At 41.5% G+C, this 27,900-nt stretch overlaps 1 protein-coding gene across 2 annotated transcripts in view; it reads left to right on the plus strand.

The window, feature by feature from the left end:
* gnao1b (guanine nucleotide binding protein (G protein), alpha activating activity polypeptide O, b) overlaps window positions 1–27,900 on the plus strand; it is a 229,382-nt gene that overhangs the window by 180,179 nt on the left and 21,303 nt on the right. The window contains exons 5-8 of one of the 2 annotated variants that reach the window (XM_060838214.1): window positions 15,457–15,585; window positions 20,310–20,439; window positions 24,830–24,983; window positions 26,756–27,518. In XM_060838214.1, coding sequence (XP_060694197.1) covers window positions 15,457–15,585; window positions 20,310–20,439; window positions 24,830–24,983; window positions 26,756–26,943 — 601 coding nt within the window. In that variant the 3' untranslated portion in view covers window positions 26,944–27,518. Of the gene's footprint in view, window positions 1–15,456; window positions 15,586–20,309; window positions 20,440–24,829; window positions 24,984–26,755; window positions 27,519–27,900 lie in introns of those variants that run through there. The other variant, XM_060838215.1, reaches the window with a different exon arrangement.

The following is a 27,900-nucleotide window of genomic DNA, read 5'->3' on the forward strand; positions in this document are numbered from 1 at the left end:
TTTTCACGCAGAGGGTGGTACATGTATGGAATGAGCTGCTAGAGGATGTGGTGGAGATTGGTACAATTGCAACATTTAAGAGGCATTTGGATGGGTATATGAATAGGAAGGGTTTGGAGGGATATGGGCCAGGGCCTGGCAGGTGGGACTAGATTGGGTTGGGATATCTGGTTGGCATGGACGGGTTGGACCGAAGGGTCTGTTTCCATGCTGTACATCTTTATGATCTATGACGAGCATCTAGTAGTGTTTCCATTGTAATTTGAACAGGGATGTCATAGGCAGAAGGATACTTAGGGATACTGTTGTTGAAGCTGATGCCATGGAAGGCTGGGTCATACAAGACTAAATGTCACACTGATTTTGAATAGAACTAGGAAATTTATAATTCTACATGACCTCCATCAAGGGATATTGAATTTGACAGCTGGTTTGGTAATTTGGAGGAAGCTATGATCAAATTTTCCTCACCGTGTTTAAATCACTTTTGGAGTACTGGGTCCAGTTCTGGGACCAGCATTGGGGCTGATTGCTGGCAGAAGATGGCACAATTAAGAAGAAACCTGGTGAAAGGTTGGGCTTTCTGGCTTGCAAAGCGACATTTTTGAGGTGATCTTATTAAATTAAGCAAGACAGGCAATCTATTTAAATTAAACAGCAAAAGTAGAACGATGGGGCATGGGGCAAAGGTAACTTTAGGGCAGGAGCTGCTATAAACAAAGATAATGCAATACAGGCAAAAGACCAAGGACCAGGAGCAATTGGAAAATGACATGGAGGGCGTTGAGGAGTTAGTTAGGCACATTCTGGCAGAGGAACTAAAACGGATGAAACCTCATCCTCTTCAGTGATTATGTTATGTTCTTAGAAATCCTCTCAACTATGATAGCCAAACAGACACGACTGCAGCCCTCTCCAGTGACCAACAAAGGTGTTCTATTCTAGATTGGAAAAGTGGTCAGTTCACTGATTGTTTACAAGTTTGGCATTGTGTACCATAGGAAGCTTTAACTGTCTTGGTGATGTGGATGTTCTTTTTCCTCAAGAATTGAATTCCAGTGTTTTGGGAGTATTTTAAGAATCTTGGGTTTGTAATCATGTTCCCGGGGGCAGGAGGGGGGTCATGGTTGTGGGTACAGAACAACAATTTTTAAAATGTAACAGCTTGCATTTATACAGCACCTTAAACACAGGAAAATTGCGCACGCCTCACAGGAGAGTTAGCAGTCAAAATGACAGAGACAGAGACATGAATTGTTAAGATAGGTGATTAAAGGAGGCCTTGAAAAAAGAGATAGAGGTTTAATGAAGAAATTCGAGCTTGAAGCCCAATACAGTGACAAGGTAGAGAGTGTGGTTGCTGCATCATAAACATGTACTTTATTAACAATGGCATCTAATGACTTCCCCTGCAAACAGAAATGACAATTAAACATGAACCTAGTCCCCCAACTGAAATAAAAGGGAGCAACACAGGCCCAAGCAGCAGCCAGTTGGAAAGGACTGAACCAGGTGAGTCAAGGGATAGCACATGCTTGCGGAGTTAACAAGACCAACATAAATAAAACCATCTCCCGAGAAGCAAAAGGTGACTTTCACTTGCAATAAAATAGTTACATTAGAACACCGGGCAGGCCTTGTGTTGCTTCTATGTTCGTATACAGCTGATAACAACAAGAAGGACTTGGGGCTGGGTCAGCTGATGTCTGGGCTGTAGAAATGAACAATAAAACTCATTAAATTAGCATTGCTTAATTGGTCAATTTATTATGTGTTTCTTAGGCATAAATAATTGGTTTAGTAACTGAGTAGTTTAATTCCATTCAGCTGTTAAAAACTAAGTTGAAATGCCAGCCATGAACAAAATAAAGATTTCTCACTTCTTGGCTGAATAGGAAGAATTTTCCATGAAATTTCAATCTCCAGTACTACAGTTGCCAATGCTCTTCACGTTCCAAGTCACTTGATCCTCCACATCTTTTAGATGCCTTGTCAACTGGCCCTGTGCATGACCGCACCTCTCTTGACCCAACTCCAGTGGTATACCCTGGGGGTTTTATCACATTCCCTCTTATCCTATGACTCAAACTAACCTCATGGTGTACAGTCTTCCTTCATCAATGAGAAAGTTGTTGGCTTTACTCTCAATGCAGCGATCTTTCTCTTATCTCCAATATCTTCGTAACAAATGAGCAAAATTGTTGAAAAGCAATGAAAACAGCACCCAGTTAATTTTAAAAGGCCCAATATTTATTCTGGTGTGATGCTCACAGCCCTATCCTGGAGATGATTCTTCCATTCCTGGGGGTTCCAGGGTACTTTGGCAGAATTGGCTCCCCGACTTGATTTCTAATCACATTTTGCAACTCGCTGAACACAGCTGGCAGTCAGCTCCTTGAGTTCTGTCGGACAGTGATTTTAGTCACAAGCGACAGGCCTTCAGTTACTCACGGGCAGGCTGTACTCAGTTCAGGAATAGCCCAGGAAGAGTGAGCGAATTCAGGATGGCAAACAAGGTGAACTCATTAGAAATCGGGAGATTTGTGTTCCAGACAGTGTTGAACTTGTGCATTGAGATGACACAGCAAATTAGTGAGTGGTTTATTAATAGCTCAACATCATCTCTTCACTTCAGTACTGCTACAAAGAGTCTTTCAATGAAAATCCAATCCCTCGGGCTAAAGAATACAGACTCTGTTTAATGAAATGAGGCTGAACTTTCCATTTCTGAACCCTAACTGCTCCCAGATGGTTTGATGGATGCAGCCTTGGACATTTATCTTCTGAACTCTGCTCAGGGCCTGTTCAAAGGCCCTCACTCCCTTTGTTTTGAATGATGTGAAGTAGGTTTTATGCATGTTGGTAGCTAAGTGCACCAGGAGAGTATGTAATAAATACCGACAGCCAGCAAAGTTAACAATGTGAAAGCACGGAGAGCTTGGATTCGATGCAGTTTCAATCAAATGTTTGTAAATCCAGCAGAAACAATTCACAAAGGAAGCAGTCAGCACGTGAGGGTAAAAAAGACAAGAGAGTGGGAGATTGCAAGGAGGAAATGGAATGACAGGAGATAAAAGAAGCAAGATGGTGAAAGCTGCAGCAAGGCAGCATGTGTTGCTATTTTGTTTGCTGCACCCTGGGCTTCCTGAAACAAAATTGAAATATTCCACAGGCTATTGGAATCCTCCTAGCCTCAACAAAAACATACACTCGACCAGCTGATTACACTTCCATCAGCTCAAAAGAGGCAAGCACAGGGGATTATAATAATGTAGCACATAAATCTCATTCTAATGGATTATTATCATATTAATTGAGTTTTTGGTGCTGTTTTAGAATTATAATATTTCAAAAGGTAATATCTCAATTGTGATGGCTTGTCTGATATTGTGTATGAAATAATGACATACAATTACAGTATAACCCATTTAATCTCCTGCAAGCTTCTGTTTGCTGCCTGCCACACACAATGCATCAGAGTAATTACATAAGGCCGTATGGAAATCTTGTACAATGTATCAGCCCTGTATACAGGAGGAGTATTAAGCTCTTTGCAGGGCACCGCTGTACCTGGATCTTTCCCTTTTGAAGTCTCGCTCACAGATTTGGGCATTGTCATTCTTATTTAGAATTCTCTTCAATTCAATGGTTCCTGCTTGAATGCAATGTCATTCTCAGAACTTAATTAAAAAGGGTTGAACTAAATTAGTGACAACAATATATTCTCAAAGAATGAGATTATATTATTTGGCCCATCAGCCCATTCTATCCACATTGTTCTACTCAGGCCCTTGTTCTGACCGATGGAAGGAATAGACTTCCGGATCAGATTTTGACAGCAAGTTATACTCACTGTTTGTACTCCTCCACCCACAACCTCCCACCCAACCTGTCCACCCCTTCCACCCCACCAGCCCCCCCTCCACATCCTCTTATGTAAATCAATAAGTGCTTTGAATCATAGGAACTTAGGAATTAGGAGCAGGAGTAGGCGATTCAGCCCTCTGAGCTCACTCTGCCATTTAACATGATCAAGGCTGATCTTATCCTGGTCTTAACTCCACTTGCCTGCCTGCCACCCCACAGACCTTTCTCCCACTTTTCATCAGAAACACATCTTTTTCATTTTTGAATCTGTTGGTTGATTCTGCCTCCAATGCACTCTGTGGCTGAGAACTCCACTGATTCACAACCTGCTGGGGGAAGTAATTTCCCCTTATCTCAGTTTTGTACCTATCTCCTTTCACTCTACATCTATGATCTCTTGTTCAAGACTGTCCCACAAGGGGGAAATCTTTTCAACATCTACCTTATTGATCCCCTTTAGCATTTTACATACCTCAATCATATCCCCCCTCATTCTTCTGAACTCCAATGAATACAAGACCAGGCTATGCAACCACTCCTTGTCCGACAACCCTTTCAACCTGGGTACCCTCCTCTGAACTGCCTCCAGTGCCACCACATCCTTCGCCAAGTAAGGAGACCAAAAACGGCCATAATATTCCAGGTGTGGTCTCACCAATGACTTATATAATGGTCACAACACTTCCTTACTTTTATCATTCAGTCTTTTTGCATTCTACCTATTGTTTCTCTAGCTTGATGCACTATGCAAGCTGTGAATACATTTTAAGAGTGAGCATCAGATGTAGAAACAGAAAGGCACGGTATGTTTCTTCCTTCTCAAGGGGTCCTCTTGAGGGCTAATTTTTGATTTACATTTGTCTGGTTTTGGTTTTCAGGGCTGCTTTTCCATTCTGACTAACTCCTTTATTAGGCGATATAGTAAGGTACAAAAGTCTTTTGCAAGGACTCTTGAGGATTGCTCATTGATTTTTAGGTGCTACATTTTCATTTGCTAATCCATCTAGATAGTTATTATCTTCCATACTTATGTTGATGTACTTAGACTTACACAGAAGCAGAGTTAGAAGAATTCATCATTTTCCTCAATGGTTATTACCACAATTAAACTTAAAACCACAACACACATGGAAAGGATTCATTCCTTAGCCACCGTGGTATTTAAATTGAAATAAGGTAGCAACCAAAGCTTTTTTTAAAAAATAACTTATGTACTTTTACACAAGAAAGGTGATCTTCCTAAATGCACCTTCTGTAAACTGGTGAGGTCATAGCTAATATGATTCCATTACCATGTGCACAAAGCTGGATGATTTTAACCAGGAAATTACTAAGCTTTTTAACTGCATGTCAGACCTCACTCTCAGATTTAAATAGAGCAATTGATACAGTGTTCATCTGCTACATTTTTGGAACTCTTCTTTCCCTTGCTGTTATCACAAAAGAGTCAGTTGGCCGCTCTGCCACATCCAGGGCTTGGACCCTTCCTAGACTCAGCTTTCCACTCCTGAATCTCAGTCCCTCCTACTTTCAGACCTTGCCCCACCAACAGCCAAATGCTCCTTGTCCTTGTTCTTCCCCACCCCCTTGTTCAAGGCTGTCAACCCCCTGCTTGCCCCCATTCTTGGAACCTGGCTTCCCCTCACCGACGGCCTTAACCTACCAGCTGTCTGCTGTTTCTCCAATCCCGTGCGGTTCTCTCCCACACTTGTTACTAATTGGTTTATTAGTAAACCAATCAGCAGCAAGTACAGGAAAGAACCAGCCTGTGATTTGGAGGAGCAGCACGTCCATATTTCTTTCCATCCGATTAAAGACTTTTTTTCTGATTGGTTGCCCCTGTAAGTAGATTTTCCAAGGTGTTTTTTTAAAATTCATTCAAGGGACATGGACATCATTAGCTAGCTAGGATTTATTGCCTGGGGATTACAAGAGCAGATTCATTCACTTTCCCTGCCATCACCGTGGACCACTGCATCCAGGATCAAAAATGGCTGAGAGATAGGAAATGGCCATTTACCAGAAGAATGGTGAATAGGTACCTCTCAGGCTTTAGGAAGGTTTTGTCATGGAGACCCCAGGATTTGAGACCGGGACCCTTGATGTATGTCAATGATCTAGATTTACCATGCAGTGGACAATTTTGTTTTAAGTTTGCGGGCAATATAAAACTTGGGAAACATCAAAAGGTGCGAGTAGGGCAGCATAGAACTTGAAAAAGACATAGAGAAGTTAATGGAATGGGCAAGTGAGGTTCAATGCAGAGAAGTATGAGGTAATGCAAATAACATGGAGAAAGAGTGCAAAAGAAAAGGTACTATTCTAAAAGGTGTGCAGGAGCAGAGAGACCTGGACATATATGTGCATCAATCATTAAAGATGCATGACAGGTGGAGAGCAGTTAATGAAAAGCATACAATATTCTAGACGTTATTAATAGTGACATAGAGTACAAGGGCAGGGTGCATACCCTGTCCCTGTATAAGGCACTAGATTGACCTCCGCTGAAGCACTGCATACAGTTCTGGGCACCACACTGTAAAAAGGGTGTGAAACTAGACAGGACATTTATAGGAATATTTCCATGGATGAGAAACTTCATTTATAAAGATAGTTTGGAAGAGTTGGGGCTGTTTTCCTGGGAGAGAATTCTCTTTTACTCTCTTAAAAGGAACAAGAATGCGATGCACAAATTTGAAATGATGGAAATGATAGTTTAGTGATATTGTGCCTGCATTAGTAATCCAGAAACCCAGATAATGTTCTGGGGACCCAAGTTCAAATCCTGCCATGGCCGCTGGTTGAATATCTGCTTCATAAATATCTGGGAGCAAGAGTAGAATGATGGCCATTGTTGATTGTCTGGAAGAAAAAATCATTCACAAATGTCCATTAGGAAAGGTGAGTGCCATCCTTACCTGGTCTAGCCTCCATGTGACTCCAGACCCATAGCAATGTGGTTGACCATTAACTGACCTCTGGACAATTAGGCACGAGCAATAAATGCTGGCCTAGCCAGCAACACCCACATCCTGTAAATTAAATCTTTTTAAGAAGTGATTTGCAAAAGAAACAAATCCAATATAAGAACAAGCAAGTGGTTTATACCAGTGACAATACACTACCTGGAAGTGTGGTGGATGGGGCCAGGCTGTACCTCTGGGCTTTTCTCTTGTTGGAGAAATTTGTCATTCTGTAACTCTCTTTCACCCTATCCGAATGCCCACACCATCCCAGGCTTCCACAGCCTTGCCTTGCTTTTATGTGGCTTTCCACACGTACCTCGCTCAAGTTGCTGCCAGAGTACCTTGCTGTTTAGTGCAAACACAAAGCCATGAAGGTGATAGGTGTCAGCAAGTACTTGCCCAGCGGTTCCCAGCACAGGAAGTCAGGGGTAGACTCCGACAATCGACCAGGCACTGATCAGGGCAATGACAGTCAGGATCTTCTCTTCATAAGGGGTGAGAAGCCAAATGCCGGGCATCACACCATCCATCTTGACCCTGCCGTATTGCAGTCTGATTTGCTCCTGAATTGTCAGAGAGGCAGGTAGCGAGGAAGATGAATGTGGTTGACACAGTTATTACAGTTAGTGCAGTTGGGAAGTTGTTCCATGTGAATGAATAGGCAGTAAAGAGGTCATGCAGGGCTAGTGGCGGATGAGGGGAAATGGAGAAGATGTTACAGGCGATAGTGAGAGTGGTAGAATGTGAACGTTGGTGATAGGTGGGTACAGGAAAGGAGATAGAATGGGTGTGAGGTAATGGAGAGGAGGTGGTGGTATTTAATGGTGGCAGAATGAAAAAGATTGTTGACTTTCTTCCTAAAGTGCTGGGCATTCTTCCAGCTGGCTGATTCTGCTTTAACCAGGGTGGGCAATAGGCTGGCATGGTCTGTGGTGTCTTGACTGCCTCTTCTGGTCTTGGGGCAAGAGGCATTTCTGCTTGTGCACTATCTCATCCAGCAGAGTCTCCAGGTCCCTGTCCACACACGTGTACTGTTTGAGGGCAGAGCACAATGAAGGTGACTGAATCTTGGTTGGCGCCTATGGCTCAGAATGTGCTGTAACTTGTACTTATCAACATCTTTACCTAGGTGTAGGTGGCTAATGCTTGCATTAAGTGATGTTTAGATGAGAGCCTTTGGAAGTTCTTACATGAACATTGCAGCACAGAAGGAGATCACTCAGACCACTAAGTCTGCACCATTCAGTGAATAGGACCTGAGATGTCTTCATCGGAGAAGGCAGGCAGAACATCAATTTGAGTTTAGGTCTGAATGATGAATCTCTGACAATGCAGAACTTCCCCCACCCTGCACTGAATTCTGCGTCTGGACTAGCATTTTCAAAATTCATGGCTGTCTGATTCAGAAGCAGGAGTGTTCCCACAGAGCCCAAGCTGATAACTTAACAATACAAAATATGAAGTCACAACAGGAAGGGAACTACAAAAGCAGTCAGGCTCGGGAAGGGAAGAGATGATGAACAGAAGGAGGAGTGGGAAAGGAGGACGCCTTAATGTAACTGTATACAATTCATTGTCATGGTGAAGATACTTGTATCTCACTGCAGCACCATTTCCCCCTTCCCAATCCCAACTCCAAGTTGTATTATTGGGAGATGTTTGGGCTGGGAGAATGCAAGTGCATCACATTAGCAGAGGAGTTGGATCCTTCATTCAGCACCTTAACTTATATGACCACGGGAGCATTGACTGAGCAGTTGTTTCACTGAATCAACCTATGGCTAGGTCTCAGCATGAGATTTTGATTTAAGACTCAATCGAAATTCTGTATGTGGAGAATTGTATTCATCAGCTGAACCACATAGGCTGGTCTTTCTTGAATACCAGCCTTGAGGGAGGGCTGCATTCACTTATTCTGTCAGTCAGAATTGAACAACTGAATTATGTCACCTTATTAGCTGTGGAGCAAACAGGTCAGAGCTCTTCTGGTACAGGGGTGATGTCCAACCTCTGAGGCCTGGGTTTCAGTTCCAGCTTCTACAGAGGTGTGCCATAGCATTGCTGAACAGATTTAACCAATCAGGAAATCCCCTGGAAGTATACAGCCATTGGCTGAAATATGATAGTAGCTAGTGCAAAGTCCTGCCAAAATCCAAACCTTTTGAAAACAGTTGAAGAATAGACTGTGATATGTTATAGTTAAACTCTCAGAGCAGTAGCAGGAGTCTGGTAAGTTGAACTTTGTACACTGTCTGATATGAGCTTATGTTTGGAGCACTACCTCCCCCAGTCTCTCAGTGTAGCAAGCAAACTGTAAAAGTATGACTGCCACTTTGTAAAAATAGAATCAACAATCTTCAATATTTTCAGTGTGTATAATTACTGCTGTTTGTGTTATTTCATTTTCCCCTTATCAGGTTGTCCTAATCCCTGCTGTTTCTCATCCTGCACGCTAGCCCACAGTGGCATCATATTAAAAAAACTTCCATATTTTTGCCAACACGATCCATGTCTACCTCACCATAACCTCTCTCGACCCAATCATTATCTCCCATTTGTCAACAGCTTGGCAAACAACACTGTAGCCATCATTTGCAGCTTCCCATTTCAAGCCTCTGTGAATCCAAGGCCATCCAGAACTCTGCTGTCTGTAATTAATTCGCAACCAGTCCTATTGAACTGTTGTCCCTGTGTCAACTGCCCCACGTTCGCTCCCAATCTAACAGATCCCTCCATGACTGCGTTGGTTTTGGAGTTGAGAGAGTTGGTTTATGAAGAGAGATTAGATAAACTGGGATGATGCACTTTGGAATTTAGAAGATTGAAATCGTATCTTGTACAAACATGTAAAATGATGAAGGGAATCAATAATGTCGAAGTAGGGTGGTTGTATCTACTGGCGGGTGAAACAAGTACTAGGGAGCATAGCCTGAAAATAGAGGGGAGCTGACTTAGGACTGAGTTGACGAGAAACTTCTCCACCCAAAGTGAATCTGGGCTTCCTTGCCCATTGAAGTAGTCGAGGCACCTTGTTGAATGTTTTTAAGGCAAAGATAGATAGATTTTCAAACAGTAAAGGAATTAAGGGTTTTGGTGAGTGGGCAGGTAAGTGGAGCTGAGTCCTCAAAAAGATCGACCCTGATCTTATTGAATGGCGGAGCGGGCTCAACGGCTCAACAGGGCAGATGGCCTACTCCTGCTCCTATTTCTTATGTCCTAATCATGTCACTCCTCCCAATCACCAAGTACCCCTCCCAACACTCTTCTAGAATATTTGCTCTTCTCTAATTCTAGCAACTCATGCTTCCCAAATTTTAAGTGCTCCATTATTGCAAGTCTGTGTCTTTAGCTGCCTAGGCCTTAAGCCCTGGACCTCTCTCCCCAAATCTTTCAACCCGTCTATCCCTTTGAATCTCCTTTAAGGCATTGTCCAATACCTCCTCATGCAATTTGGTATCTAACTTTGATTAGTGATGGTCATGTGAAGTGGCTCGGTGTGATATGGTGTCAGTAAATATCTGCAAATTGTTGCGATGGCACTGCCTCCTTATCGAGTAGCCATAGACAAATTGCAGCAAAGCATCCATGGATGGAAAATAAGAATTCTTTCTGTATTTTATCATAGGATTTCTCTGCTAATTTGCACAATTCCCAGAGGCAGCAAAAATTCAGAGTACTATTGATCCAGGGAAGTCCCACCTATGCCAGGATATACACTGGGATTCAATTTCAAATAATGTCCAATAAAAACTGCTATGAACTGTAACCATTCAGATGCTGCATGTGTTGTATTGATGTTTGAAATAATGTGAAACCTTTCCCCACTCAGAAAGCACTCCGGTTTCATCACTGGCTGTACTCAGCCAGCTGGGCTGTGTGAGAATGAATCTAATTCAGGGAGATGTTCAGGAGAATTAGAAATACATGCATAAGCATCAATTGTATGCAGTTCAGCTTTATGGGGTGCAGAACAGACGATTGACTTCAACAGGACAGTGACTTTGCTATTGAGATGGAAAATCAGACGATTATACAATGGATGTTCGATCAGTCATTATCCACTTCAAAACATAGCAAACTATTACCCCTTTAATGCTTGGGTTCACTTTGAACAAGCAGTTCTGGGTATTACATAACAATGGTCATCCATGGGGTTATATCTCAGCATATAGTGTCACCTCCAGTTATTATTTGTGTTATCACTGCTGATAAAATAGCAGACAGAGGAATGTTAAGTGTTCATACCCTGATATTGGATGCAATTATTCATAGGCAATGACACCTACCAGTGTCAGTTTGAACGAATGAAGAACTTTCCTCTGGCTGGTTAATTAATTTTGTACGTAGAACATTATCTGACACTCCATCATTTTTGTCCCATGGATATTTGAAGCACTTCTCCCTCTATTAACACAAACCAGTTTCACTTGCCACCCCAACAAACCTGCAAAGCTGTTTTAACATCAGACTGCACGACAAATGCAATGCAGAATTACTCAGTGCTAAAGTGCTTGTTAATTCTGAATTTCCATGCGCTAATCTTTCAGAGGCATAAATAGATGCCAGGGGTGATTCCATAAGCTGGCACCCTCTCTGGGGTGCAGCTGTCACAGAGTGAATTGCAAAAGCACAACCCATCATTTCCTGTCCACTAAAACTAATGGCGATATAATCAATGGCTTGACACTCCACATTTCCATATCGGTGGTGCTACTTGTGAATGCCACTCCCACCAGAGAGCCCTGGATTATAAATTCACTTTCTTGTGAAATTATATCACCTTTCCTTAGATTTTGTTGGGCAAAAGCTTATGTCATTTATTTGTATGTAAGCCAATGTAATTAAATCATTTTGAAAAATGCTGTACCGTCAACTCTGAATTGGTTTGTTTGTAATGCTATCCCTTGCCTTACTTAAACTAAATCAAATTGGTGCAGAGCTCGCAAAATTTTCATTGAAATGGTTTGGTTTTATTTCACTGGTTTTGGTTTGCTGAACATTTGTTGGGATTATGCACAGCTCCTCATCACAAAGCACTTGGAAAAGAGGAATGTGAGACTTTACATTGACAACACTTTCACCTACTAATGTCTATAAACTTCAAACTAAAACAGTCATCAGTATATAACCTGGTAAGAGTGCTTGTGTCACAATGGTAGTATCCCTACCTCTGGGCCAGGAGACCAGCGTTCACTCCCACCTGCTCTGTACATCTCTGAACAGGTTGAATAAAAATACTCATACCCTGCAAAGCCAGGCATGATGGATTGCAATGCAAAGTGCTCCCCCTTCATACAATAATGCAACTAAAATAATCATTAGTGCATTGGGTTAAATATAATGGAATTTTCGAACTAGTGGGATTGGGTTTGAAGTGAGAGAATTTGGAGGAAATTGGAGGAAATCATTGAATGACTAATTCATACCTACATGATGTGATACATCTAGTAGAAACAGGCGAAGCTTAGTATTTAACTGCTGTTGACTCTCTGTTAGAGCCTGCAATGGTAATGTTTAATGGAATTATCAGAGATTTGTAAACATTTATTGATTTTGTGCTTATATTGCTGTTGAGCTTTGTGAGACAGGTACTTGTAAATGTTCCCAGTTAATGTGATTTACTGCACTTATAAAATCATATTTATTCCGAACTCAAGACTTTGCAATTTGAAATCATGGTATAGAATCTATTTACAACTTAAGTGAAAACATAGCAAAAAACCAGACTTGATAGCTGATAGCCATTGAAATCCCAAATTACTAATTCCGACCACATCTTCAGACCTCCAGTGAAGATAAGAGTAATTCTCTTTGACACATGAAGCTGAGTAAAGCCTTCTACCAAAGAAAGCTGTAAAGAACTAGCCAGGAAGATATCTTCAGTAACTTTAATGTATATGGTTAAACAATAGTCTCTATCCAGTTTGAGAAGTTAATTATTGTTATTCATTGCTAGAATGCTGAGATTAAGATACTTAAATATAGTAGGTAACCTTCACCCCTGCAGTGGCCATTCAAATCCACTAGCAGTAAAGGGGTACGTGAAAGAATTCTTGTCTGCTTAATTACAGTCTTAACTTGCAGAAAGTAAAACATAACTCGCCTTCCCCAACCTTTAGCCTTTCCAAAAGACCTAATTCTATCGCACAGAATTGATAGCTCTGTCATCTCATTCAGCCAGTATTGGGGGTGGGAGGGGGACCACCAAACACCATAGGTTGGTGTGAAAACCTCTACAGGACCCATGGGGAATCACTAATTCATCTCCTTGAGTATGAGTTCCCAGGTTAGCCAGCAATGGTCTGACCGGCTAGAACACATCATCTTGATTTGGTGATGGGAAAGCATTCAGTTGTAAGAGCACTTCTAGATTTTAAAAATATATAATGCATACCTGAAGAAGGGCTTATGCCCGAAACGTCGAATCTCCTGCTCCTTGGATGCTGCCTGACCTGCTGCGCTTTTCCAGCCACACTTTTGCAGCTCTGATCTCCAGCATCTGCATACCTCACTTTCTCCTCATGGTCTTATCACTCAACTGTTAACCCAGAGACCCAGATAATGTTCTGAGGATCTGGGTTTGAATCCCACCATAGTAGATAATTTGAATTCACTAATAATCTGGGAATAAGAATCTGATTGTCGATTGTCACAAAAAAACCCATCTGGTTCACTAATGTTCTTTTGGGAAGGAAACTGCTGTCTTTACCTGGTCAGGCCTACATGTGACTCTAGACTCATAGCAATGTGGCTATCTCCTAGCGGCCCTCTGGGCAAATAAGGATGGGCAATAAATGCTGGCTTAGCCAGCAATGCCCACAGCCCATGAATTTAAATAAAAAGCAAACTCAAAGAGCTCTTGTGGTCCAGAGGTAGTGTCGCTGCCTTTGAGCCAAGAGGCCTAGGTTCAAGTCCCACCTGCTCCAGAAGTGTGTGGTAATAACTCTGGAACTGGTTGATTTAAAAACAATAATAAAATAAAGCAGATGCAGGAGAGCTCTAAGGAGTAAGTGAGGACTGCAGATGCTGGAGGTCAGAGCTTAAAAATGTGTTGCTGGAAAAGCGCAGCAGGTCAGGCAGCCTCAAAGGAGCAGGAGAATCGCCATTTCGGGCATAAGCCCTTCCTCAGGAATGAGGAGGCTGTGCCAAGCAGGCTAAGATAAAAGGTAGGGAGGAGGGACTTGGGGGAGGAGCGTTGGGAATACGATGGGTGGAAGGAGGTTAAGGTGAGGGTGATAAGCCGGAGAGGGTGTGGGGGCGGAGAGGTCGGGAAGAAGATTGCAGGTCAAGAAGGCGGTGCTGAGTCTGAGGGTTGGGACTGAGATAAGGTGGGGGGAGGGGAAATGATGAAGCTGGAGAAATCTGCATTCATCCCTTGTGGTTGGAGGGTTCCTAAGCGGAAGATGAGGCGCTCTTCCTCCAGGCGTCGTGTTGCTATGGTCTGGCGATGGAGGAGGCCAAGGACCTGCATGCCCTTGGCAGAGTGGGAGGGGGAGTTAAAGTGTTCAGCCACGGGGCAGTTGGGTTGGTTGGTGCGGGTGTCCCAGAGGTGTTCTCTGAAATGTCCTAGCAACACATTTTTAAGCACAGGAGAGCTGTTGTTGTGCCATGGTCGTATCCTTACCTCTGAACCAGGAGATCCCAGAATTGAGTCCTGCCTGCTCCAGGGGTATGTGATAATAATTCTAGAACGGGTAGATTTAAACCAAAATAAAATAAAATAGTGCAGACACAGCATGGCCAAGTTGGCTATAGGCAGGTCCATTTAGCGGATTCATTTCTACTGACTGTCTGACCTCTTCCATGCCCAGGTGTCATTGAAGAGGGTGCCTGTAATGCCCACAAATAGTCTTGGTGCCTATCTAGAGAGGTGGGCACCTCAGTGGATAGAGTGCTTTATTTCTGCCTTTATTTTGATTCAGCCTCCTCCCTCATTCACTACCACCCCCTCATTATCTGATGGCTCGCAATGACCTTAACAGACCTTGCATGGCTACATGTGTGACTTACTGTTGGTGGTTAATAGGTAAAAACAAAAGCCATGGTGATTTGGTGCTGGGAAAATAAGCACCTCCAGATATAGAAAAGAAGAAAAAAGTAAAGCAGACCCAATTACTCCTGTGACAGTGGTATTATCCCTGCATCTGGGCCAGAAGATCCTCGTTCAAGTCCCACTCATGCTGGAAATGTCACCCAACAGATCTGAACTGGTTAATTCAAAATACTTACAAAGCAGGTCCAGGGACTCCTGTGGCATTGTGGTAGTGTCCCTACCTCTGAGCCAGGTGACCAAGGTTCAAGTCCAACTATTTCAGAGGCATGTAGTAACACCTCTGAACAGATTGATTAGAAAATGTCAAGGGACCCAGAGATGGGTCTGGAACTGTCTATCCCTGGTTGGAATGAGCCTATGTATGCAGCAAGTAGTGGCTCTGTTTTGGAGTTCGAAAATAAATTATTTTCTTTCCAGTCAGGCCTCTTTTATAAGTGTTTGATTGATTTACAACTGTGATTGCCTCTGGAGATTTCTGATCATTTTGTAATGCAGTCCATTATTGGGTAGTCCAGCACTTGCAGTGTAATTTGAGGATTTGTTTCATAATTACTTTCTTCTCTCCCTCAGTTACCTAGACAGCTTAGATCGAATTGGAAGTAATGACTATCAGCCAACAGAGCAGGATATCCTCCGAACCAGAGTGAAGACCACTGGCATCGTAGAAACTCACTTTACATTCAAAAACCTCCACTTCAGGTGAGTCCAGTTAAATAAAACAACAGCACACTCCCCTGTCCAAATGGAAAGCAATTGGTTTCAACATGAAGGGGATCATTAGCAAAATCCTAATGTATAAAACCCATTCACATAAACAGAGTTAAAATTGGATCCATTATGCATGACTATATTTGATGTGTTCAGTTGAAAATTTTAAACAATACCAGTGCATCAACAAATAGAAGGGGTTGGTTACCCATTTGCTGTTGCCTTGATAGTAAATACTTAGGCATTTCATGCAATCTCCTTGCTTTATGGACTCCCCCACAACTGTACCGTTCCCCCCCCCTCCAGTGTATGTAGTTAACAGACTAGAATGAGTGTGTTCCTCAAAGACAGAAGCTTCTTTCATTCAGTTACTTCAGTCAGTCACAAATGACATTGTGCAAGTTGCAGTTAGAACAGGTATAACCAGTTTGAAGGTATTTCTGAAAAAAACAAGTATTTTGTTGAAGCTTTTTGTGGAAACAGGTACAATGTGTTTAGTTGTTCTTTCTGTCTGCAAAAATCAAGGTCCTGTGCATTAATAAACATAGCTGCTGGTGACTATGAGTAATCGCAGAATTGTCCAACAAATGTTACTCCATCACAGAATTACATCCAGTGTTGGGCACTATTTTGAGTTTTGCACACACAAGCTAGTTGGTTCTGGCCCCAGCGGGCTATGGTATTTAATGTTTCCCACCAGTCTTCAGGATGTGTGACCAACATATCTGGCATCACACTAGCACTGAAATTCACATAGCACCACATTCACGTTTATGCCATGATGGAAGCATCCTCTTAGTGGCAAACACCATCATGTTGCAAATTCATACAGTAAGTAAACAGTTCATCTCACCGGCTCTGTAAACCTTGGGGTAATCTAAAGTGGACCAGAGACTTGTCTGAACTGAAAGCCATGGCCTTGGGTCTGTTGCTGAGTCAACAGGAAATGACCCAGTAAGAGTAGCTATTATCCCAATGGATGGTTCTAATATACCCCCAGTCCAATTGCCAACCAATGAGCCTTCTCTCCTCATACAGAATAAAAGCATAGTTTTACATTGGAATTCTTGAGAATTGTCCTGATGAGTGCAAGATGAAAAGGTTCTACAAGATGAGTGTTGCTGAAAAAAGACACAAGTTCTGTTCAACCAAACAACTAGCTCAAAGAGCCAATCACTTGGAGCCCTAACCCCTCACAGCTGTGGATCATGCACAGAAAATGTTAGAACCCTAATGCTAATGTCATACAATTGCGCAGAGAGACACAATTGCGCTGCCCTAGTGTCAACACAAAACATATAGTTGTCCAGCACTGTGTGATTAGGAGGATAGATTGGAGAAATTGGGATGTTCCCCTTGGAGAGAAGCAGGCTAAGAGGAGATCTGTTAGAGGTTTCAGAATTTTGAGTGGGCTAGATGTAGCAGATAGGGAGAAACTGTTCCCATTTGTGAAAGGAACAAGGGAGCACAAATCAAAGATGAATTGCAAAAGGAGTAAGTGAGGAAAAACATTTTTACTCTGAATAATTAGGATATTCAATGCACTTGCTGGAAATGTGGGTTCAATTAAGTACTCAAGAGGCATTGGATTATTATTTGAATAAAAATAATGTGTGAGGGTATGGGAAACCAGCAGGAGGTTGACACGAGACAACTATGCTCATTCAATTAACTGGTGCAGACACGATGGACCAAATGACCTCCTCCCAAGCTGTAACAATTCTGTGATGATGTCTTGCAAGATGTTTGAGAGCACAAGGTGCAGTGAAGACTCTGAGAGAAATGATTAAATCGAGTATCTCCTGTCCACAAATGGAAGTTGAATCCTGTGGTTTGAATGATCTCAGTGAGGAAAAGCTGAGGAACAGGAGACCAAGGATAGTCATTTGAGAGATTCGGAGACAATAGTGCGATTACAGATTTGACAGGGAAGAACAAAAGTAGCTTGAGCAGTCCGTCGGAGCTGGGCATCAGAGGAAGATGGGGTGGTCGACCATGCCCAGCAGTGGCTGCATAGAATTGACGTCCCCTGGCCACTGCTACAGAGGACGGCATTTGTGGCTTTAATTAAGGGCAGTTTCAATGCAGTAGAAAAATCTGGTTGGAGAATGTTAATATGGATTTGTATGCGTGGATTTGAGAGGCTTTTGTACTAATCCTGCATCATGCTCATTTTTAAACCTGCCCATACATTAGCAAATTTAACTGTACAACCTGTCACTGTGGAATTTGAAGTCCCAACCCCTCGAGAGCTAATACACTGTTGAACTGAATGCATCTCAATCACAGGGGAGTCCGAATAAAACACCTGCACTTATGGACAGATCTGCCACACACCTACAGATGGCAGTGTCAGAGCAGTGACCCCTCACCTGCCAAAAGGAGTGTCAGACCCTAGGAATAAGTTCAGGCTGTTTCTCATTCCCCAGACTCCAGTTAGCATTTCAAAAGATTTTTCATTTCGCTAAGTGACTTATTGTAATGAATGATTAAGTGATTTTATGAGACAGTTCCAGATACCTGCAGGTTGGAGATCATGGGAGTTGATAGCAGGGGGTTTTCATTAATTAGTCTACGTGGGCACTGAGACACTGCAGACTTTTGATCACTGAGCTTTTCAAGGTCTGCCAGTCATTTAACATAAAAGACCAAAATTTACATTTCTCTCAAAAAAACTATATTATTTCTTAGAAAATAAATCAATCAAAGTGATTAAATTTTAACTGATGCAAATCACTTCAGCACAATTACAGAACTGATTTGAAAAATGGACCATTATAAGTGAGTGGGATAATTATGAGACTAATATATAACATGCAGTTTAGAATCTAGTAATCTTTACCTATGCTAGTTCCCTCTAGACTAGTACCAAGGCTAAACCCTGTATCTAAGTTTGTGCTTAGCACCTACTGTTCTCTACTCAGTCTAAGCTAGGGGCCAGCAGATCCACTTTAAACTCTGCCAACATATTGTCCTGAACCTGTGCAAGACCTGCATTTAGTAATCTAACGAATATCTCTGACATCTCCAAATCTACATCCAGCCCTTAATGCCATGTTCTTGGAAATGGTGGCTGGGATTGCTAACTCAATGTCTGCATGAAGACTACTCTTGATTGTGTATGAAAGTTACTATCTGATGTTTAAGTAGTTGGGGAGATTTACTCCTGTGTAATCATTATCAGGGCTGAGGAGGTATAAAAAGAAAATAGGGATTATGCACATGTTATATGTCAGGCTGCTTTTATTGTTGTACTTCTCTATGTGCATGAAGAACCTTTGCCTTCCCAGTTACGAGTCATACAAGGCCATATTTCCCATTCCTGCATCACATCAGTCATGCAGGAAGTTAGTCTCAAGCTGATTTTCAATGTCACAAGGATTCATCAGTATGCTGACTGTTCTTCTCTTAACATCCTTTGTAACCCACACGTCAGCTCACAGCCTTTCCCTTGATCTCCACATAGTCTTCTCCTAATCAATGCGCCTATCAATTTCTATCTATCACCTTTCAAGGTGCCAGTCTTGTTACAGATTGTTATGCTTACAGATTGCTGTTGGCTCACTTATACATTGTGCTGTTGTACCAGAGCCATTCTCTCGTTCCTCCTGAATGCTACCCATTGCCCACTTTGCACAGTGAATTCTTTAAACACCAGTTCCTGTTTCTGTGCCTTTTGTTAGTACAGCACTGTGGACAGTAACTTGATGCTTTAAAATCTCCAGTGGCTGAAATTACTTAATTGTATGTCTGGAAGTGAGATACAATCAGGGCCCACCACGCCTCGGGCTAGTGTTAACTTGCCATGGAAGTATTTTCCGATCTTTACTCTTCTAACTCCCATCAGTATAATTTTTTTTTCACATTTAGCTTCCGTATGAATGTAACTATTTTATTTTCCTCACTTCTCTCTGCAGTATCAAGTTCCACATTCATACCACACTGAGTGAAACTGTTTCTCTGGAATTTCTCATTCGATTTATTAGTGATTCTGTTATATTTATGGCCCATGGTTTTGGATTCTCCCACCATTAGAAATATTTTCTATATGCTGGTTCTATCAAGACAAGTTGCTTTCTGCGATCAGTTCATGCAATCTCTGGCCAGGAACCTATAGAAACAATAATCAAAAGAACTGTGGATGCTGTAAATCTATCAAGCCCTGTGTATATTGGTTCCTGAACCAAAGCAGAAGTTGCTGGAAAAGCTCAGCAGGTTGGCAGCATCTGTGAAGAGAAATCAAAGTTAACATTTTGAAGTCAGGTGACTCTTCCTCAGAACCCGATTTCTCTTCACAGACGCTGCCAGACCTGCTGAACTTTTCCAGCAAATTCAGTTTTTGTTTCTGATTTACAGCATCCACAGTTCCTTTGATTATTGTTTATATAGGTTCCTGGCCGGAGATTGCATGAACTGATCGCAGAAAGCAACATTTCTCACTGTCCAGTCACCAGTGAATAGCCTGTGCTCAGCCTCCCCAACCAACGTCAGAAACTTTGTGTGTTGGGAATTACAGCACAAGGGCACGTGTAATGCTCTGTGTAGAACAGCATGGGGACACCAATACCTCCCGAAGGTATACTTTTGTGGACAGTTAGGAATATTATGCTGAATGTTGAGAGTGCGACAGGTTAAGTCCACAACTCGTAACTATTTGTACCCATTTGTCAATCATCGGGTCTTACTGAAGAAACGTTATTCTATTTTCTTCACAGACTGTTTGATGTGGGAGGTCAGAGGTCAGAGAGAAAGAAATGGATCCACTGCTTCGAAGATGTGACGGCAATTATTTTCTGTGTGGCACTGAGTGGCTATGACCAGGTGCTCCATGAGGATGAGACCACGGTGAGTCGGGCCCCAGGAGGTAGCGTCGGCCCTCAGTGGTTAATGTGTGGAGATTGCTTGATAGATCCCAGAATGATTGTTCAGCTCTCTGTAGTTGTAGTGTATGCAGTGAGAGACAGACTATGGATTTATGAGCATGCTGTGTGTGTAATGAGTGTCTGTGTTCATTAAATCGTAGAAGTGAAATTAAGAGAGTCTAGGGAGGTTATTTGATTGGACTTGAATCGAAGGAAGGAGCAGGTTCTGATTCCTCTTTATCTGCATTGAATTATATTACATGCAAGAAGATTTCTTTCCCGTTGTGTTAGAAGTGCTGGCAGTGTTTTCCCTGCTGATGTCTATGAGATATGAAGGAGATGTGATGAGCTATGGTACTTGGGTATTTATTTTGCTCATGAGACAGGACTGTGGTGCCTAAGATAGATTGCTTGTGACTGACGCGCTGACAATCAGTTCAGACCTACTGTATCGACTGCTGGAGTATGATGTTTACATAGAAGCATGTTGTTGACTGGTTTCCTGGTGCATTCACTGGTCTCTTTTCTCTACCCCAGCCACCCAAGATATTAACTGCCACAAAATGTCTTTTAAAATGTACTTTTATTTTAAGAGATCTGAAAACCACAGCAAGAGCATGTTGAATCTAAATCCAGGCTTCGAGAACAGAATGGGAACCTATCTTGTTGGATGCCTGCTATTTTGTAATCCAGTTCCGGGATTCACTGACCTGCCCAGTCAATCTTTTAAATCCAGCAGGAACACCCCTTTTGTGTTTTATAACAGTAACTTTATTTTCATTCAGGATTTCTAATGCAACAAATGAAATTCCAATTGATTCCAGGCAAGATTTAAGAGTCTCTGGCTTTCATGTGTTAATCGGACAAGTCTGGGAGAGATGTATTATTTGAATGCAACCTCATCGCCCCTCTCATATAATCTCTCTTCCTTCACACCCAAGTGTAAAGTAGGCTGATTGTTAGGATTTCGTCCATGTTAAACACATTGTTCACTAATGATTTTTCTGCTTCCTAGATCCAGGACTGTGTGCTCAACTTAATTTGTTTTATAATATCACAGTATTCCTTCCTCTAGGAATAATGAAAAGGAGAGTGATTGTATCAAAATGATGACACACCCATGATTTGGTTTCTAGTATTCCTGAGCTAACCAGGATGATCACTGTCAAAACTTTGAACCAAGCTCCCCCAGTCTGAAATTGTTATGTATAAGGAGTTATTGATGCAAGAATGTCATTGTCGGCTTGCTCCTGGAGAAGCTTGCATCTATTGTGTGTTAACATGTTAAGCCACATGTATGATTGTGGAATTTTTCCAGGGATTTTCAGTTACTCAATTGATTGGCCACACAGCTGTACAACTTTGAACTGGACTGTATCTCTAAATCAAGCCTCACTCCTGTGTGATTGCAATAACAGTTTGTTCCATTTATTAAATATGTAATCACTGTATTTTTCATCTTAATATTTTGTGCAATTAGCAGCAAGGAGTTGAAGGGATAACATAGTGCTACATTGTCTCAGTGGTGCTCTTAATTACCATGGCTTTGTGTGGACTGTGCTAACCTTGCTTCTACTTTGCTGAGGTCGGTTTTATAACAATGGAAGATGTCCAACTCTGCAACAGATACAATCACAGCCACCAAGCCACCATTGAAAACTCAATTGATTTATATTTATATAACAAAATACTGCTAAATTTAAAAAGTGCTGGATTTAATTTTGTACATGCAGATGATGATCAGTATGCAGCATTGATCATACCTGTGAATCCAGACAGGATAGTGAGCATGTGGATCAGAGTCCCAAAGAATCTTTTTATTTTGGGCTCATTTGACACCAATGCATGGATCTGAGTCAATGCTGTTGGGAAAGAAGATTGATGGTTCTTCATAATATAGGGTCAGAAAGTATGGTGTTGGAAAAGCACATCAACACTATTTGACTGTGATCTCCATTGTTTGGAGTCCTCACTTTCTCCTTCATTGTCTACAGTAATGCTGGAGCTGCTGTCAGGGTTAAAGACAGAATCTTGGTATCACTTAAAATAGGAAGTAACGGGTGAAGGGATCAAGGTAGAGTCATTGGCACATTGATCATATCATTTTTATGTGGAAAGTTTGATCAACTTAAAGCCTATTTTCAAGATTTTGAAAGGTAATTGGAGTTGTATTTTCACGTCTGGTGCCACACCAGGTCAAAAAGCTTTAAAGTGTATTATAATTCAGTTTCAAGCTTATGTAGTTAATATATTGATGAAAGTGACCACTTCTTGGTCTGAGAAATGGGAAGGTCATGAACAGCAAAATGCTGAAAATCTGAATGGAATCTAAGTAAGCTGTGCTAAATATATGTTAGACCTGAAACAATAGGTTACGATTTCAAGAATGGCTACTTCTTCAAAAAGGTCGGGTTGTACCATTTATCCAAGTGTACATAATACCGAAAATGTTCCAGCATTGAAATTGACAAAGGTATCATAATGTAGCCTTTCTTTGTATTAGTTGTTGATTTCATTCAGCCCTTCCAGCATGAGTCTGACCAAAAGTACTCAAATGACCATCTTGGCATTAATAAGAGGCCATTCAGATCTTCCGTCCTTGGGACATTGTTTGGTTCTGTACGTAAATCTTCTTTCAAAGTAAACAGACATTTGGAATGTGAGACTAGGAAGACTTGTGGCAGATTTCTGTAACTATTGTTATAGTCCAACAGGTTTAATTGGGAGCACTAGCTTTCGGAGTGCTGCCCCTTCATCAGGTTGTTGTGGAGTATAAGATTGTAAGATACAGAGTTTATAGCGAAAGTTTACAGTGTGAGGTAACTGAAATTATACATTGAAAAATACTTTGATTGTCATTCTAACAGATGAGAGGCTTAACAAACAATCAAGGTATTTTTCATTGTAAAATTTCAGTGACATCACACTGTAAACTTTTGCTATAAATTCTGTGTCTTACAATTGTGTCCTCCGCAACCACCTGAAGGAGTGGCACTCCAAAACGTAGTGCTTCCACCTAAACCTGTTGGACTATAACCTGGTGTTGTGTGATTTTTAACTTTGTATACCCCAGTCCAACACCAGCATCTCCAAATCTTGGATAGTACATGTAAGAGTGATTGCGTATCACGTTGATGTTCAATAAACACAAGGTGGCAGCATTATGATGTAAAGCATGATGAGGAGTTCAGCCACTGTCTTCAGTGAATGGTATAACTGAAACTGCAAAACTGTCTTTTAGTTGACAATCTGAAAATCTCTAGAAACAAATACAATCAAAATGTTCTATTTGTGTGAACATTCATCGGTTTTGGGCTAAATTCCAGTCTGTTCATTGTGTAAAGAGACAGCTTTCTGGGTCATGCTGCATAGATGCTAGTGATTTTTGTTTTGGACTGCACTGTGACACAACAGTGTACCTTCAATGTGGTGTGACTATACCATGACTCTGGCTGTGCTTCATCCTCCTTTGCCTGCTCTCTGGTATCAAGTCCCTGGGGAAGGAGGCAGCCTTCCAGCTCCAGCCTCACGCTACAGCCTCATGACACCATTCCACCACCGCTGACTGATACAAACAAAATGCTAATAATGAGATTTTGCGGCACCAACCCAAATTAGCAGGTATGAAGCTTCTCTTGACCAAGAATTGAAAACAGCAGTGCGACCTCTGGCCTGGACCTTATCACAAGCTCCTCTCATTCCTACATTGCCACGTAAAAGACATACAAAGTCTTATGCAAATTTTTTTCTTCTATCTTTTATTTTGCCTAGGCATTGGGTCTATAAAATGTAAAGTGTTTTCTTTTTGTTGACCATGCATTTGGTAGTCTTCCTTTTGGCTCCAGACTAATGTCTTCATGACCTGACATTGTGGTGTTCATGGGTTACCAGACTCTGAATCTATTAGCACTTTCACTCCAATCTGTCAAAAGCCATCTTTAAACCATTGTAGCTAATAAAGCTAAAATTTCATGGCAAAGTCTCAAAGGTCAGGAGGAGGCCAGGCACTGACTGTTTTCAAGTCTGGATTAATTCAAGGATCTCTGACATTCTTGGTTAATGTGTCTAGTTAGTTTTTGCCACTGCTCTCTGGCTGCATGGTTTCTATGCCGAGAGATAGAGAAAGGCAGTGAATCTGCAGCTGTAGTTCCTGGTACACGCATGGTGCATGATTTAAACATTATATAAATAAAATGACTGGTTTTAAATAGATCCAGTTGTAATATGTAAATTGTTTAAGTACCTTCGACCTGTAATTAATCTGCAATTTAACATAGAAATTTTAAAATTAGATCCTTGCTGAGCTGTCAAGGTAGAATTGCTTTAGTTTGTCTCTAGATGCTTAGTGTAACAAAGAGCATTCTTTCTTTCAGAATCGCATGCATGAGTCGATGAAGTTATTCGACAGTATCTGTAACAACAAATGGTTTACAAATACTTCCGTCATCCTCTTTCTCAACAAGAAGGACATATTTGAGGAAAAAATTAAGAAATCTCCACTAACAATCTGCTTTCCTGAGTACACAGGTAACTTTAGGTGACCACCACATCTCTCTGGGTGGGTAAGGAAAAGGAGCACGACTGGAAAATTAATTAGGTCATTAGTTTTAAAGTTCTGTGACTTGAACTTAGAGTTTAGAGGTTAACATACTGAGACCTTATGCCCCCAACACTCAAAAAGACCTTGAACCCTCAACACTTAAAAGGTGACTTTAAAGATTCTTGTGTCTGGAAATAGAATGAGAATGTTACTGATCTATGAGCGAGGAAATATGTCCAAAATAACCCAGTATTCCAAGAGATGATAGACCATGAGTCCATGAACAGAATTCTGAAAATTCATTTTCCTTCAAATAACAGAACTGTACTCCTCCATATCACAGGAGAAAATTTACAATAATTTTGATGTAGGTTTTCACCAGTTCCTCTTGATTAAATTAGTCATAATTCAGTCAGATGGTTTATGTAACATAAGCAGCATTCAAGGTAAGACAGGCTCATTTTAAGGAAAATAGAGATTTAATTGAACATCAGAAGTTTCATTACAAAGGAAAACTTAAGTTCTGTTCTCCATGCTGAGGGACATTTCAGAGGAAATGAAGGTGCTGCACCATCTTTCAGATTAAATAAAGGACATCAGATGGTAGAGTAAGATCCCAAGGGATTGATTAAAGATGAGGGTCATGGTCAATATTTATCCCTCTGCCAACATCATTAAGAACTTATTTGTCTCAGCATCATTTGTTGGATCTTATTTTGTGCAATTTTACTGCTGTGTTTGTCTACATCAATGACATTTCAGAAATTCTTCATTTGGCTGTGAGGCTGTACTAGAAAGTTGTTGCTATGAGTAGATCCCTGAAGGACTGATTTCATGAAAAAGAAAACCTCTGGTCAAGGGATATGGAAGTTTAGTTTCCAAACTAGAGTATCAAACTCATGATGGATGATGCATTTCATGTGTTATCTTTAAAATCATGTTCAATCTCCAAACCTTTGATCATGAGTCCATCTTTTCTTGCATGCTGCATAAGGTATTTGACCAGCTCGTGATATCTTTCCCTGGAACAGTCCGTCTAAAAAGGGGAGCACAATGTTTGTGATAGCATTTATATAGCTGCTTTAACTATAGAAAATATCTCTCGGTGCTTAAGATCAAAAATGCTTAAAATGGAGGTTACAGTTTTTTTATGGTACTTGGACCTCTCCAACTACTGCCAGTTGCCTAACCTGTTTGCACTGCAATCTTCTGCATAGTTTCCCTAGACCCTGAGTGCATTGACCAAATGAACAATCTTTTTATGTCATTCCTGATAATGATTTTTGCTCAGCTCCCACATTATGGTTAGATCCTGATGCCAGCCAGTTGCACATTCTGAGGAATTGGCTGGAATTGCAACAAGCAGTTCTCTCAATCTGTTGCTTTGAATGTGAATGTAGATTGGCCTAACCTCTGAAAAATGTGGAGAAACTATCTTAATTGTTGTACCTGCTCATGGGTACGGGGAGATGGGCTAAACCTGAACTTCCTCAATACTCCCCTGAGTTTTAATACCTGGCATGGCATTTACCAGAGTCCCTGCAATGGCCTTTGGAAGTCTCTTGGGAATATTTTGACAAAGAAGCAGAAAAGAAACTGCGTGACTACTAAATGCTTTCGCCCTATTACCTGTTTTTGACAAATCTTTTACCTGATTTGAAAGGGCTGGTATCTAGCACCAGATAAGGTATTGCTCAGAAGAACAATCGTAAATACTGCTGATTTTGTTATTATTCCTCTGTGTTTGTGTCTCTTTCAGGCCCCGGCATGTTTGCTGAAGCTGTTGATTACATTCAGTCCCAGTACGAGAGCAAGAACAAGTCAGCAAGCAAGGAGATCTACACACACATTACCTGTGCCACTGATACCAATAACATTCAGTTTGTTTTTGATGCAGTAACTGATGTGATTATTGCAAACAACCTGCGAGGGTGTGGACTGTACTAGAGTCCTTCAGGCAGTGTACAGGTGGCATTTTTGGAGACATTTCTGCCACTGATTTTACATCACACATAAACAAAACAGCCAATTTTGGAGCTACTGCTGTTCAAGGACTGAGCAGAATTGGACAGATTTTGTATTCCCTTGCATATACACATGAGCCAGGCAGGCATATACACACCCACCCCAATATGCAACCGTGTCCTTGGAGACACAGTTATAATGCCACTTTTGCATTAATGATTTTGTAAGTGAGTGTGTAAGTGGCTGTATAACTCTGGAGTTACTGTCCAGGAAACTAGGAAATGCGAGGCCCATGCCTGGAGGTTGTCTCCTGGTGGTTGAAGTTTGCACCATGGTCAGTATAATTCCAATCCAATGGCACTGCACTGTTAACTCATACGCAGCTATTCACATTGTCAGTCATTCATGCGTACACACCTAGCCTAACACTCAGGAAACACGTGCGCACTGTAAGTGTTCTTTGCAGTCAGTACTGGATATCCTCATATTCTCATTCTCTCCCCTCTGTAATTAATTCCTGATGTTTTCAGTTTGACTAAAGTTATTTTCAGATTCACATTGCCTGACAAGTTTCTGTTTTTTTGAAAGAAATGTTATATTTCAGAATCCAGAGCCTGTCATATTCAGTTGCACTTCAATTTGATGGAGAAGTTGTTGTTTTTTAAGTTTCTCTAGGGATGTTTGGTAAAATTAGAGAGGAGATTTGGTAAGAGATTTAGCAAGGAGTTTCAGCCATGTGCTGGCACCACAGAACCTGGGGCAGTGTTGTATATCAGTGACTGGAGCTGTGTTTCCCAATCAGTGTGGTCAGGTCTGTGTGCAACCCTACCTCGTGTTGCCCAGTCCATGTGAGATCCTCGTGTTGCCAGAGTGCAGAATGAGATAGTACCTGATATTTGTGGGCAGTGCCAGTCTCTACTGAGACTGTAGATGAATGTT

This window comes from Hemiscyllium ocellatum, chromosome 17 (genome assembly GCF_020745735.1).
Source record: "Hemiscyllium ocellatum isolate sHemOce1 chromosome 17, sHemOce1.pat.X.cur, whole genome shotgun sequence".
In the NCBI taxonomy this organism is placed as follows: domain Eukaryota; kingdom Metazoa; phylum Chordata; class Chondrichthyes; order Orectolobiformes; family Hemiscylliidae; genus Hemiscyllium; species Hemiscyllium ocellatum.